Below are 14,063 nucleotides of genomic sequence, written 5' to 3' on the forward strand. Positions count from 1 at the left end.
TTGAATAGAAGAAAGGAAAAATATGAGAATTGGCTGTTGATGCCACAAAGAAACTGACCATATATGGTCATTGTCTCTTGGACATCAACTTTCAGAGAACATAGTTTATGTTTCTTAACATGGTGGAAAATAATTTTAAGGTGTCCAGGAAGTCATGTCTACTTGCTTACATAACAATATTGTCCATGAATCTTTGTTTGTAAGAATTTGAGAGCATTGAGTTTGTTTGGAAGTGTAGGATAATGTATAACTAATTGGTATCCATAACACCTCATCCACATGATGACATCCATAAATACCATTTTAGTATTTCGTTACTCAACTTTTATGCTTTTGGTTGACTTCTAAAATTGTATTTCTACATGATGCTTGTAACATATAATATATATATATATATATATATATATATATATATATATATATATATATATATATGTATATATATTTTTGATCTTACAATTTTTGAAACCAATAAATCCTAAAAATAAATAGAAAATAAGAAAAAAAAAATCTGTTGCTTAAATCTCACAAAAAAATCAACTATTCAGTCAATCACTACAAGAAAACAGGCCAACGGCCACTGTGTAAATAGTCGCTAAATAGTCGTTAAATGAACATATACACGACTATTTAGCGACTAATTACTGTTGTAGGTAAAATTTTGTTGCTAATTCGTATAGTCGTTAAATAGTCGTTATTTAGCGACTATTTAACGCTGATATAGCGTTGTCGTTACTTTGTCGTTGCATTGTCGTCACTTAGTAACCAAATACGGCAACAATTTGCCGACAATTTAACGATTATATTAGCATTAGTCGTGTATTAGTCGCTAAATTTAGCGACTAATCTGCGACAAAGTTACGACGTATTTACATGAATAAAACTTGCAATACTTTAGTCTGAAATTAGTCGTTTTATTCTGCGACTATTTACCCTCAATTTAATGACAATTTGCCGACTAAATGACGACTATATAGCGACTACTTTGTTTTAGAAAATAATGAAATTTACTGGTTTTTATTATTTTGTAACCCTGATTTTAATCCTGATTTTAATAATGATTTATTAAATGAAAAATCTAATGAAAACACATTATAAACATAACCATAACTGTATTAAAACCATAACATACACAAGTCCAAAATAGAAATCAAACGAAAAGCATAGAAAGAAAAAGTTTATAACACATAAAAAACTGAATACAAGAACTTAGTTCATGAGTTGAGAAACAATATGCAAAGGTTGTGGAGTTGATCATGGAAGATTGAGAGGCTATAAACTCCAAGTAGGCTGGATTAGTGTGGCGTATAAACTTTGCCATCATCGTCAACTCTTTGATCTCGTGCTTCTGCTCAGCCACAAGGAGAGCAGTCATTTTTTCTCGAGCAGCAGCTTCAGCGTTGAGAGTCGCCTGGATTTCAGCCTGAACTTCAATCTGGCTCTGGGTTTCCTTCAGTTGCTCTTGTAGTGTGAGAAAGGCTTCCGTTTCTGATGGTTGATTGCCCTTGCCCTTGCCAAGAGTATCATTGAGGCTTCCAACACCATAAGGAGTTCCACGTGAATCCCTCTCAGTGCATTGTTTCTAGAAAAAGAAAAACAGTAAGTAAAGAGGTAAAGAGCAAAACAAACGCATGATCGAGTAGAAATGCTACTTTACCTCAAGAAAGATGACAGTACATTCATCGGTAGTGAGCTCCCGACGGTGTGAAGTACCATCTGAAACAGTTGAATCTGCCTCGAGATCAGCCATCTTCTCTTGCAAATTCTGCTGATAAGCTTGATGGATTTTCTCTGCCTTACCATCAACATACGAACCATCCGGCTTTGTATGTGTTTTGAAAAAAACTTCACCCATACTGACCTCTCTTCCCAACTCCTCTTCCTGCAATGTTAGAAATTAAAGAATGGTTAGTACTAGATAAAATAGAAATGTTGATAAATGTAACTAACAAAATATAAATGACTTAGTACCAGATCATCTTGGATTTTTTTCTATATGATTTAGGGCCTGATAAGTGGATGTGAGGACCGAGACCATTACGGTCAGGCATACGATCACTACAGGAAATAAGGGTTTCCTTAGCATCGGAAAAACGCTATTGTATGATCGCTATGTCTGCTCCCGTTATAATAGGTCGGACACTTTATATAGCGGTTTTTGTAACTGCTATTAAGATATTTGATAACATAGCATTTTTCATTATGCAATCTTTAAATAGACAATAGCAATTATTATTTGCTATTAATATATGTAAGTTATGTATTATACAATCTTTATGTATTTATATTGCATTTATGTATTTATACAGTATTTGTGGAATTATACTGTAATTGTGTATTTAATTATATATATATACAGTTATTTAATCATTTTGGGAGTAAATTGATATATAAAATATGTATACTGAAATAAAAATAACACTAGGAGATATCCCGTGCTTAAAGCACGGGTCAATATTTAAAAAAAAAATTATAATATAGTAATAAAAGTTATTGTTATATTTCTTTTAAAAAGTTATTTTATCTGAGATAATATTTATTTTTAATTTTTCTGTAAATTTATATATGTAGTTTTGATTATTAATTATTTAAAAATATTATAGTATTTTATTTTTGATGTATATTACAGTTTGATATTGCTTGTTTGATATTGCTTGTTTGTTGTATTTGCATCATTATTTTGTGAAATATGAAATAGTAATTTTAATATTATAATTGTGAGAAAATAAAATTTATAATTTATCAACTATATAAATTTAATTTTACCAACCCGCCAATGTGAAAATTAAAATACACATTTTTCCATAGATTGAGTAATATATATTTGTTTTTAAAAATTCAAATCACAACATATGTAAATAAAATTCTGCATATTTATTAATCATAAATATTATATAAAAATTTCAAACAATTTGTAAATAAAATAAAAAAAAAGATGGTAGTAGAATCATAATTGAAATCTTAATAAAAACTTTGAAATCTAGCGCGTACCTCTCCGCATCATGTTTTGTATGTAAACAATTTTCTACCAAATTGGCTCGTTTGAGCTAATCTTTTGTTGACAAAAAAAAAATCTTTGAAATCTAGTTATTAAAAATAATTTTATTGTCTACTTGGATATGAAATCTTAGTTTTTGAATTGTGATTGGTTTATATTTAAAAAAAAATATTTAGTAATTTTGTCAATAATTTATTAGAGAGAGAAAATAATTTTTAAATTATAAATTAGTTTTGATTTGAATATATTTTTTTTATTCGGGAGAGAAAGTAATTTTTTAAGTATAAATTAATTTTTATTTTTTTCAAGTACATATTAGTTTTGATTTGAATAGATTTTTTTTTATTTTTCTAGATTTTTTATATTTAATCTGTTCGCATTTTTTATTTTTTAATTAATTTATTAATCTTAAAAAAGTTTTCTAATAGTAATTAAATGTAATTTTTTACACATTTTAAGGTTAGTTTATTATTATAGTAGGATATTTTATTATTATTTGTATGAAACAGTGATAGAAAAAAATTCTATTACAAAGTAAATAAAAACTCCGAGTTGGATAGCAGGAGCCGACTCAATAACCTCTTGTTCTTCCTCCTGCGATTATATCAGCTCTGCAACAGATAAACCCAGTAAAAGAATGCATTAGATCGTTAAAAACAAGAGGAAACATATTATAGATGTTATTCAACCGATGAATACAAATTGAAAACAGATCTCGGATTTCGAAACCAAGACTCACCGAATCTGGTAGAAACAAAAAAATGAATCCAAAATTACAGAAGAGCAGACAAGCGAAGGTAAAAAAGAAACGCGTACTCGAAACAAAGATCTCGTAGGGTTCAAGCTGTGATTCTAATTCGAAAATAATTTGTTAGTCGATTCAATTGAATCGATTGAAGAAGAAGAGAAAAGACTAAAGAGGAGAGTGAGTGAAAAGAAAAGATAAAAGGATTAGTGTCCGTTAGATTTATTTTAATCAACGGTTCATATTACACATGATGTGATCCTTACTTTAACGGCTTAGCCAATCAAATACTAAATAGGGATTAAAGTTTGTGTCCATTGGATTCACTGCAATCAATGGTCTATATTAAACGCAGTGGGATCCTTCTCTTAATGAGTTAGCCAATGACAATTTTTATTTGCATTTTAGATTTTAGCATTTTTTGCTATTTTTTCTTTCAATTTTAATTAGTAGGTTAATTTTCCAATATGTTTTAAATTAATGAAAATAAAATATATGTTCTAAAACTCTTTTCTAATCACTTTTTTTGTTTGGCCATATAACACTTATCATCAACTTCATTTGCAAAATGGTTATTTTAGTTTATAGTTTTTTTTTTAGTATGTAGTTAAGTATTATAACTCATAATATGTGATTTTATATTTATTCCTACTATATGTTATTATTATTACAATAACATTTTTACATTTTATTTTGTTAATTTCTAAATAATGAAACATGTTTCAAGAGTGAACCCTAAACCCTATACCCTAAACCCTATAGGGTATAAGATTTAGGGTTTAGGGTTCAATTCACTAATTTCAATTAACAAAATAAAATGTAAAAATATTTAAAACTTATTGAGAAACATTAAAAAGGTTTTTACAAGTGTGAATTTATATATTTTATATTAAATATTCATAAATTCATAAAAATTATTATATATTGATTGTTAATAGTGTAAGAACACTTATATTATGAATTTATGAATATTTAAGAATATCGGTATGAGAATATTTTTTTAGCATTTTATTATGTTAATTGATAAATGATAAAAATGTTTAAGAATTAAAGTCTAAAGTGTTTAGATTTATGGTTTAGGGTATATGATTTATGGTTTAGATTATAGGATTTAACTATTTATCAATTAACAAAATAAAATGCAAAAAGATAATAAATTAACATATACAAGTTGCTGTTTTTCAAACCCATGGAGTTCTCAGGAATCATTGGATTCCTCCCATGGTGGAATGTCTAAGGCGTCGATTAGTGTATTTGTAGGTTATTCGCTTTAAAACCTCAAGATGCAAGTGGGCAGGCCAGCTATTTCTCTGCATTCTATCAATCCGATAGCCAAGCTGAGTCTGAGTGATCAGGCATTTCTTCTCTTGGCCTTCATCGCTTGCACGGTAAAGTAGTATTACCTCGTGTTTTTGCTTTTGACCCTTTTTTTTGGTTGGTTGATTCATTGATAAAGGTTTTGGCTTTTTGATCTCTTGATGGTCCTCTGTTATAACAGACTTCAGTGGCTTTTACAAGTCTTGTGATTGCAGCCATTCCCACACTTCTGGTAAGCCTCCACATTTGTTACCTCTTAAGAAAGCTTGTTTGTCTCAACCCTTTTGCGTCAGCTATCTCTCCCCTGGAATGTTATAATGAATGCTTCATCACTCAATTTAATACTGTTTCAAGTAAATGGGTTGAGTATGGAAAACTATGACACAGTCTATGTTTTAAGTTTTGAGTTTAACACTGATACACTGACAGATAAACTAAAACCATTAACTGTTGAATTCCACAGTACTTACTCTTCTTTGTATGTGTCCTAGCTTTGGTTCAGCTATATGATTGTTTCTCTTTTGGATTTGACTTACAATGCATGGTGAATTTCAGCTCAATATGTATCTTTGCACTTTGATTGCCATCTATCTACTCACTATATCCTATTGTTTTTTTTCGACCCATCTTTCAGGCAATGGGTAGAGCTGCAACTTCCTTTGCGAAGTTAGCTGACACAGCTCGCAAAGAACTCCCTAGTACCTTGGCAGCCATAAGGCTCTCCGGCATGGAAATAAGTGATCTTACTCTTGAATTGAGCGATTTGAGGTGATTACTAAAGCTCCTTTGTTCTTTTACTTTTATTGCTTAGGATCATCTCAACTCCACAAGTTATGAATGCTACATGTCTTTCAAAATTGCCATCACAATGGGTGCAAATGGTTGCACAATTGAAAAGGTTGAAGGAGTTGAAAAAATTATTCAACCAGCTTTCACCATTTGAACGGAAGAGGTTGAAGAAGCTGGAAAAATATATTCAACCCGTTCAACCTAAAAAGTTGGAAAAATAAACTAATCCTACAGCAAATTTGTTCAACTTGTTCAACCACTATTTTGGAGATGAATGAGTTGAATAATGTTCAACCCAATTTTATTCAGCTTAATATTTCCAACTCTTTCAATTTTATGCAACCATTTGCAGCCAATGTAAATGGTTTCAGCTAAGAGATAGCTGATGGGGTAAACAAATCAGCAAAAGCGGTTCAAGCAGCTGAAGCTGGAATCAAACAGATTGGAACACTTGCACAACAGCAAACTCTCTGTAAGCTTCTAATCTTTTGTCATGGTGGCAACATTTAGATTCGCTCAAAAGATGATGATGTTATGATCTAATATTGATGTTATGATCTAATACTGACCTTGAAATTGAATTCAGCAATGATTGAAGAGAGAGCAAATTTACCAGAAATATCGCTGCAACCTGTAGTGGCTGGTGCAGCCGAGAAGATTTTCTCAAGCAATCGGCAGTGCAACCAAGAGACTGATGAACATCATAACCGGAGGAGACAAGGATGAAGAAGAAGATACGTTAGGCATTTAGAAAGCTTTTATTTAGACTGTTCTTCTTTGTTCGTAGACTCAATTTAGGGAAACATAGAATCTGTGAACAAGTCCTCCTTTAGTAGAATTTGGTATATTTTGTGAAAATCTGATGTGAAAGACACAAAAGAAGAAATAACAGGTGAGTTTTACTTCATCTTAAACGTATTGTAACTTTGTAAGACAACAAACACAAGACATCAATAAAGAGAAGCTAGAAAAATTTGTAGTTATTTACTTATTTTCAAAACAGCCACAGTTATTACTTACTAGGATGTGCGGGGTTTTTTTGCCAATTCTTTTTATTTAAAACATTTGATATTTCATATATAATGATGTGTTTCATATTTAAAACATTCGATAGGCCGGAATTTTATTTTATACTCCCTCCGTTTCAAAATATAAGATGTTTTGAGTGAAAGCACGCAGATTAAGAAATAACCACTTTAAAAAAGTTCAACCAATTATAAATAAGACTGCATAAAATAAATAATAAGAAAATATAAAAGTAATCTAAAAGTTACTTAAAAAGTTGAAAACATCTTATATTTTGAAATAAAGAAAAACCTCTAAAACATCCTATATTATGAAACGGAGGGAGTATAACCGTTTTATAGTATTTTTATCCTGTAAAGGATGAGGAAAAAAAAAAGAACTGAAACAACAACAAAAAGTTTCTCATTTATTCATGAAATCAATTGAAAAAGACAATTACCCGTCAGATATTTATTTCTTTATAGCACAATACAAACTATATGTTCCTTTAATTTTGTTATGTCTTGTCAAACTCTTTATTTAGCCTTCAATCTTCATCATGTTCATGAAATAAGTAGCATAATCTCCAAATGCACACCACCAATTGTCTTTGAACCCACCATGTACCGTGGGAATTTTTTTTCTTCTTATTGTATTTTTGATATATTTTATTTTTATTGGTGATTTAATTTATTTTTATTTTATTGTATAGTATTTTTTTTTCTTTTTCGTGTTTGTATATTTTGTAGTTGTATACAAAATATTATATAATTTGTAACTTAGTTTAGTGTTGGAGTAATTGTTTAAACCCGTTATGTTACACTCGACGTGCAACATATTTAATTTCTTAAAATCCTACATGAAACCATCCTATAGTTTATTATCGTATATCCGCATCCGCCATATATTTTACTAAATCACTTTCTCTTATTTTGTTTGAACCGTATCACTCTTATAATTTATAAAATATATTTAAAACAAAAAATTAATATTAGTAATAAATAATTTTAAACATAAAACAATTTTTCTTAAAGAAACTTAAATTTTGATATTACATATGTTGTAAATTATTTTAAAATGTGAATACTATATATAAGATAATTTTGTAATTCGATGTTAAATATTTTCCAGAAAATTTAAATAACTCATAAATCCGTTATATTTACTACAAACCTTCAAATTTATAAACCATCATGATATACAAACTGAAAACCTTCAGTCACATATGTTAAGCTAGTTTTGGTTTTATTGATTGACCTAAATGTGGATACTAACTAACCCGCAATACATCACAATTATTTTTTTGGGTTAAAACTTAATTTATTATTTAGTGTTTAATTTAAAAGCTAATATTAAAAGAGAAAATAATTAAATAAGATCTACAGCGGAAAGTTATTTTCCTACATCTGTTACATGCTAAATGCTATAGTCTTATAATTTATATGATTATAAGTTTATGACATATGATTTAATAAATTTTGTGTTAGGGAAAAATAACAATCAGCCAAACAAAAATGTAACCTAATGCCATCGTAAAAGTCATGGGAAATGGGAAATTGGCAAAACTAACTAAGAAAAAAACTATAATTAAATCTATAACCATATAACTATAATATACTGTATATAATCTACAATATATACAATCTTACCTTTCCACCACCACCTCTATCTACTCCTTTACTATCACCTCCAGCCACCACCTTTGCCCCCTACCACCACCATCACCACCACCTCTTTACCACCATCTCCACTAGTGTTCTCAATATAATCTTTAGGGTTTAGATTTCCCCAGCCACCACCTCCGGTCACCGGTCACCGCCACCGCCACCTCTGGTCAGCCACCGCTGTCCAACCACCTCCGTCCAACCACCGCCGTCCAACCACCTCCAGCCAACCATCTCCGGCCAGCCACCGCCTACCAACCACCTCCAGCCACCTCTTCCGGCCACCGCCACTGGCCACCGGTCCCCGGTCACTGCCGCCGGCCACCGGTCTCCGGTCACCGCCGCCGGCCACCAGTCTCCGGCCACCGCCGCCGGCCACCACCGCCGGCCACCACCGCTGCCAATCACCAACCACCACTGCCTCCACCAGCATTGGCAATTTTGCACTGCCCCTCCTAATCTTTTAATTTTTTATATATAGTGTTATTTACTTCTATAGTCTTTTTGTTTTGGTCAGTGAACTAATTCACCCAAAAGTCATTCGTCTCTTTTTTTTTCTCCTCTTCTGCCTCTCTCTCTCTTGCTCCTCCGTAGCCTCAAAATTGGTACCTTAACCCAATCTTTGCCGTTTCTACCGCCAGCAGTTTCCTGCTACCTTCTTCCACTGGATCAACCGATCATATTTTCTTACACCAATCGTTTATTCTATAATCAACAATTATTCTATGTCTCTACCTCTGATTTTGTCTCATCTCATCACCAATGGTTACCTGAATGGACAGAGCTACTCTAACTGTCTCGACGAATGGTTGCTCCTCAGATTCTAGTTCAATTCCTGAAAGCGATTTCTTATGGGTTTTTCAGATTAACTCTTCGCCTTGTTGATGACCGACCAGAATTAATTGGGTAAGTAATTATAAATTTATCTCATTAAACATTTTGTGGGTTCTCTTCCATTCTTTAATTGATTTTCCAATCTGCAAAATTGTAAAATGTTGATGTAAATAAATTTATAATTAGATTCTTAGATTAAGATGTAAATAAATCCTTACCAATTGTTGATTGTTTGAAGATCCTTGTAGTGAAGAATTCTGATTTATAGAATTATCAATTGCTCTAGATGTTTGTCTTTCACCTGCAAAATTGTTAGAAGTAAAATTAGAAAACTTGTTGATGTTCAACATATGAAATCAACAAACATTAGTAGGGCATCTATACTATATTTTTAGAGACTTAATGATTCATATCAAGTATGTTTTGTGAATTGCTTCCATGATTGGAAGAACTTGTAATTGCGATCTAATTATAATAGAGGAACTCTATTAGAATGCTAAAATTATAAAAACTTAAGGAGTAGTTCAAAAACGAACATAAACTACTTATATGAAATAAACAAACATTAGTAGCTCATCTATAATGTATTTTTAGAGACTTACAGATTCATATCTGGTATGTTTTGTTAATTGCTTCCATGACTGGAGGATCTTTTAATTCGAATCTGTAGAATAGAACTTTTAGAATGCTAAAAACATAAAACAAAACTTAAAGATTAGTTCAAAAACGAACATAGACGACTCACATGTATTTTTTTTTGAGTTAAGCATAGATTTTTGAACTCTGTAAAAATACATGCAAACACAAATTAGTTCCATATTAAGAAGAAACTTTTACAAATAGAAAAAAGTATGCATACTAAATAATCTACTTCCTGTTAAAACCTTAGCGTTGTTTACAAGTGATATCTACTTACTTTTGAGTGATATTGCTTATAGGAATGCAGAATCTTCTATTGGATGCACATGCACTCACTGGTTCGAAAACACTTCACATCACCAAGGTTTGTGATTTGATTCGGAGCTGCTTATAACGTTTTATGAACTTTTAAGTTTTATGACCTTTTTATAAGCTAAAGAGAGTCGGTAGAAATTTTAGATTTGGCTAAATGAAATCTAAAATTTTTATTTGCAAATTAAAGTTTTAATCAAATATTCGTGGAATATGCTAAAATTTAAACGATGAGAATATTTAGTGAAGATCACGTTTGGTTAGTATCCATAATGTTTTCGTACTATACGCATAAACTAATTATATATGATAATTATTTTCTACCATAAATTCTTAACTTAAAAGTATCCATATTTCGTTATTCTATATTTTGAAAGTTTTGAATGATGATTTAGAGATTATGGAAATGATAGAGTCTGATTTTGTTAGTTTTGGAAATATATAAGTTTCGGTTTTTTAATATTCTTGATTTGAGATTTTAATATAATGATTGATATTTTATTTTAAAACTGGTTAGTTGCTATAAACAGAATTTTTCGAGTAATCAGATTTTTTGGGGTTTTAATGTCAAAGAGTGTTGATATGGTTGTTTCCTAATTCTCCGTAATACAGTATTTATTATGATAAATTAGCATATTTTTATCTCCCTAACTATTTTCTAAATTTGCTCGCAGGTATATGAGGAAGAATATGTTTGGATACACTTGTATCTTAAACAGGATCCGAGTGAGATAATGCCAAACACTTAGGATCCGCGTCCTTTTGACATTTTAGATTACTCATTTGCCCTTAAATTTTTTTTTTCTCTTCTCCCTTTCTTTCGACGTAGGGGGTAATATGTGGAATTTTTTGCCAAATTTCTTTTTTTTTTGCTTTTGTATTCCCCAATTAATAGTATAGATGATTCCGTGATTATGTATAATTAGCAAATTATTATTGATTATGTTTAATTAACAAATGACTGTAGGAGTATAATTATGAACAAAATAAGTTTTATTTGTAGTTATAACTTATAATTATGTATTGAGTATTTTTAATTATTATTTGTAGTTTTTACGTTATAAATTTGTTGTTTTATTTCTTTGTTATTTAGCAATGACACATTAAAGAGAGAAAATACCTTATGAAATTAAAACCATTAAAAAAATACATTATCGAAACATATCAGATGGAAGTAGTCACAGAATCAAGTATTTATAGCTTAACATACTAAAATAAACAAAATATATGAAGAGAGTAGTCAAGTGAATCCATAATGTAAAGCTTAAAATACTAAAGTACAGCCACAACAAAAAAAATAAAGAGAATAGATTTTCACATAGACATAAACAAAAACTTGTGGCTGTTTCATAACGGTTTTTGCTGGCACTAACCTGCACCACTAAGACCGGTGATCAAAATGACACATCTTTTCTGATCAAGCGATCTCTGTCGATCAACTTTCTCAACAGGAAAAAGAATAAGAATCACCGAGAGTTGTTGAATGTATCACCCTGTTTCACAATGAGAAACCAAAGTCAGATATTCAAAGAAAGAAACATGAGCAAAAAAAGATACAAGTCACTTTCAAATCAATAGAAATTTATCATTTAACAACAACTCCACCGAGAATATATCTAAAAGGCATGTCATCATTTCTAATCAACAATAGTTCTTACAATAGCAAGTCTGATAACGTCATTAGCAATAATCAAGTCCGAAACTCAAAACAAAATTGGATCTGAAACCTACACAGAGAGATGGAGCTATGTTGGTGCGGGAATTAGCACCCCTAACATACCGATCTAAACCCGATAAAAGAAACCGGTTATCTAAACCAGGGGCTTGACCCTAATTTGGACTTCATCTCTGAAGGCCCAATAATACCGACAAGTCCAGTGCCGAGGTGACAAACCGACCTCTCAGCTCGCCCTGCGGCTGACCTAGCGAGAAAGGAAGGACTTTCCTAATCTGTTCGGCCATAATTAGGAAAGTGGATATATTCTTTGGATCTTAGAAACCTATAAATAGAGGGCAATCCTCTCATTGTAAGATCATCCAACAATTAATACAAAAACCCTAATTCCTCTTTATTCTTGAGCAAAACCCTAACTTGTTTTCCAAAAGATTTCAATTCCTCTTTGCTTGTTTACTTTGATCCGATTTCTTAGAGAGATAGTGCTATTGAATTTGTTTCCCCTTCAAACAAATTCATTGTGTGAAACCCAGTTTCTACAATTGGCGCCGCCTGTGGGAACGCTAAGTTCTCAAAAGTCACTTCTCTTTTTAGATTTCTTCACAAACAAGCAAGAATCAATACCATGTCTCCAGCCTCCGAAAATGGTGTCACCAACGCAACTGCTCTACAACAGGATGACCCAGTCACCGGAGCCACCGGCTCGCAAGACGTCGTCGGGAATCCAACTGGTGGCGCGCCCACCCCACGTGTCTACGTCTGGACGGGCATCCGCCGCACCTCGGAGAACCCAGCAGACGATTCAACGGCACCCTCCGAGGGAGTGGAGGACGCCGAGGTAACCCACCACGGGACCCAGGAACCTGATGAAGTTCCACCAGTTGACGGATTTGTCGATAGACAAACTACGTCTGCGCAAATCGCCCAACCTCCCCAGCTCGTATCCATGGACGACCTCCGTCACATGTTCGAAACGATCTCCAAGGATCTCTTCCAGGCGATCTCTGCAACAAACAAACGGTTGGACACGATAGAGCGCAGCGCTCCCCCACCACAACAACAGAACAAGGCACCACCGCAAGAGATTCGAAGGAATGATCCCCTAAACTGCCGCCTGTTTAGCGATCCGCCACCTTCGGCTTTCCGATTTCCAAGCCAGCGTGTACCATCGGTACTCGCCTTGGGAGTACAGCCCCACACCGGGCAACCCTCTCACGGAGATCCGGTCTCTCCTTCTTGTCCCGAGCTGGAGGAAATCCACCTCAAGATCAAGGCTATGGGATCCCTCTTCCACCGAGTTGTGAGCTCGGCACCAGAGATCGATAGAATATTCGAGGCCACACAGCGAACTCTATTTACCAAGAGCGTCTTGGAAACATACGTTCCAAATGTGAAGATAAGACTTCCAACCTACGATGGTACGAAGGATCCAAAGCAGCACTTGACCTCGTTCATGGCTACCGTCTCCCAGGCCAGATTCACCGAGGAGCTGAAGGACGCCGGTCAGTGTCAACTGTTTGTCGACAGTTTGATAGGGAACGCACTAACATGGTTCTCCCGGCTCCTTGCGGAAACAATCGACAGCTTTGCCCAGTTATCGATAGCCTTATTACGAAATTATTGGGTCTTCATAGAATGCAACGTCTCCAGTGCCAAACTGTGGGAGATAGTCCAAGAGCCCGGCAAACCGCTGCGACAATACCTCACCCAATTCAAGGAAAGGTACGCCACCGTAACAGTCGCTGAGGACGTCGCGATCGCCGCCTTCAAAAAAGGACTCATTCCCGGCTCCAGACTGCATGTGGATTTCAATATCCGAGAAGCCAAGGACCTGGACGAAGCCCTTCATCGGGGGTCTCGTGTTGCTTACGTCGAAGAGGACGAGGAGAAACGGGCCACCAAGCCCCCTCCTCCTCGCCCAGCCGCGGTAAACGAAAAAAGCCGAGAAACCTATCAGGAGCCCCGGAAGCATCACAACCCAAGAGATCCTAAGCGCGGAGTACTACGATTCCCATATGTTCGACGGCCATTCGACGGCCGAATGCAAGCACCTGTCCAATTACTTATTTGAGAAGTACTTATCCG

The 14,063-nt window shown here is 33.5% G+C and overlaps 1 protein-coding gene, 1 long non-coding RNA gene and 1 pseudogene across 9 annotated transcripts; 2 read left to right on the forward strand and 1 right to left on the reverse strand.

The window, feature by feature from the left end:
- Nucleotides 1-1,095: 1,095 nt before the first annotated feature.
- LOC104773667 (uncharacterized) lies at nucleotides 1,096-3,958 on the reverse strand. Of its 7 annotated transcripts, none has more exons than XM_019242718.2 (5): nucleotides 3,815-3,926; nucleotides 3,530-3,609; nucleotides 1,972-2,058; nucleotides 1,658-1,882; nucleotides 1,096-1,582 (listed from the first exon to the last, which is right to left on the reverse strand). In XM_019242718.2, exons 4-5 carry the CDS (start codon nucleotides 1,853-1,855, stop codon nucleotides 1,151-1,153), a joined length of 630 nt encoding a protein of 209 aa, XP_019098263.1. In that variant the 5' UTR covers nucleotides 1,856-1,882; nucleotides 1,972-2,058; nucleotides 3,530-3,609; nucleotides 3,815-3,926; the 3' UTR covers nucleotides 1,096-1,150. The 7 variants fall into 7 exon arrangements, with proteins under 7 accessions (XP_019098263.1, XP_019098262.1, XP_019098260.1 ...); XM_019242717.2 differs by having other exon boundaries at nucleotides 3,578-3,609; nucleotides 3,738-3,893; XM_019242715.2 differs by having other exon boundaries at nucleotides 3,738-3,893.
- Nucleotides 3,959-4,882: 924 nt separating this feature from the next.
- On the forward strand, nucleotides 4,883-6,656 carry LOC104773669 (uncharacterized; annotated as a pseudogene). The gene is made up of 5 exons (XR_015573697.1): nucleotides 4,883-5,131; nucleotides 5,242-5,292; nucleotides 5,695-5,828; nucleotides 6,221-6,321; nucleotides 6,436-6,656. The product of XR_015573697.1 is annotated as an uncharacterized LOC104773669 (transcript).
- A 2,368-nt stretch (nucleotides 6,657-9,024) lies between these two features.
- Nucleotides 9,025-11,346, forward strand: LOC104773666 (uncharacterized). Its single transcript, XR_765156.2, has 3 exons — nucleotides 9,025-9,424; nucleotides 10,291-10,355; nucleotides 10,978-11,346. It is a non-coding gene; the product is annotated as an uncharacterized LOC104773666 (long non-coding RNA).
- The last annotated feature ends 2,717 nt before the right edge of the window (nucleotides 11,347-14,063 follow it).

The sequence above is a fragment of the Camelina sativa genome, chromosome 12, assembly GCF_030686135.1.
Source record: "Camelina sativa cultivar CO46 ecotype springtype chromosome 12, ASM3068613v1".
Taxonomy (NCBI): Eukaryota; Viridiplantae; Streptophyta; class Magnoliopsida; order Brassicales; family Brassicaceae; genus Camelina; species Camelina sativa.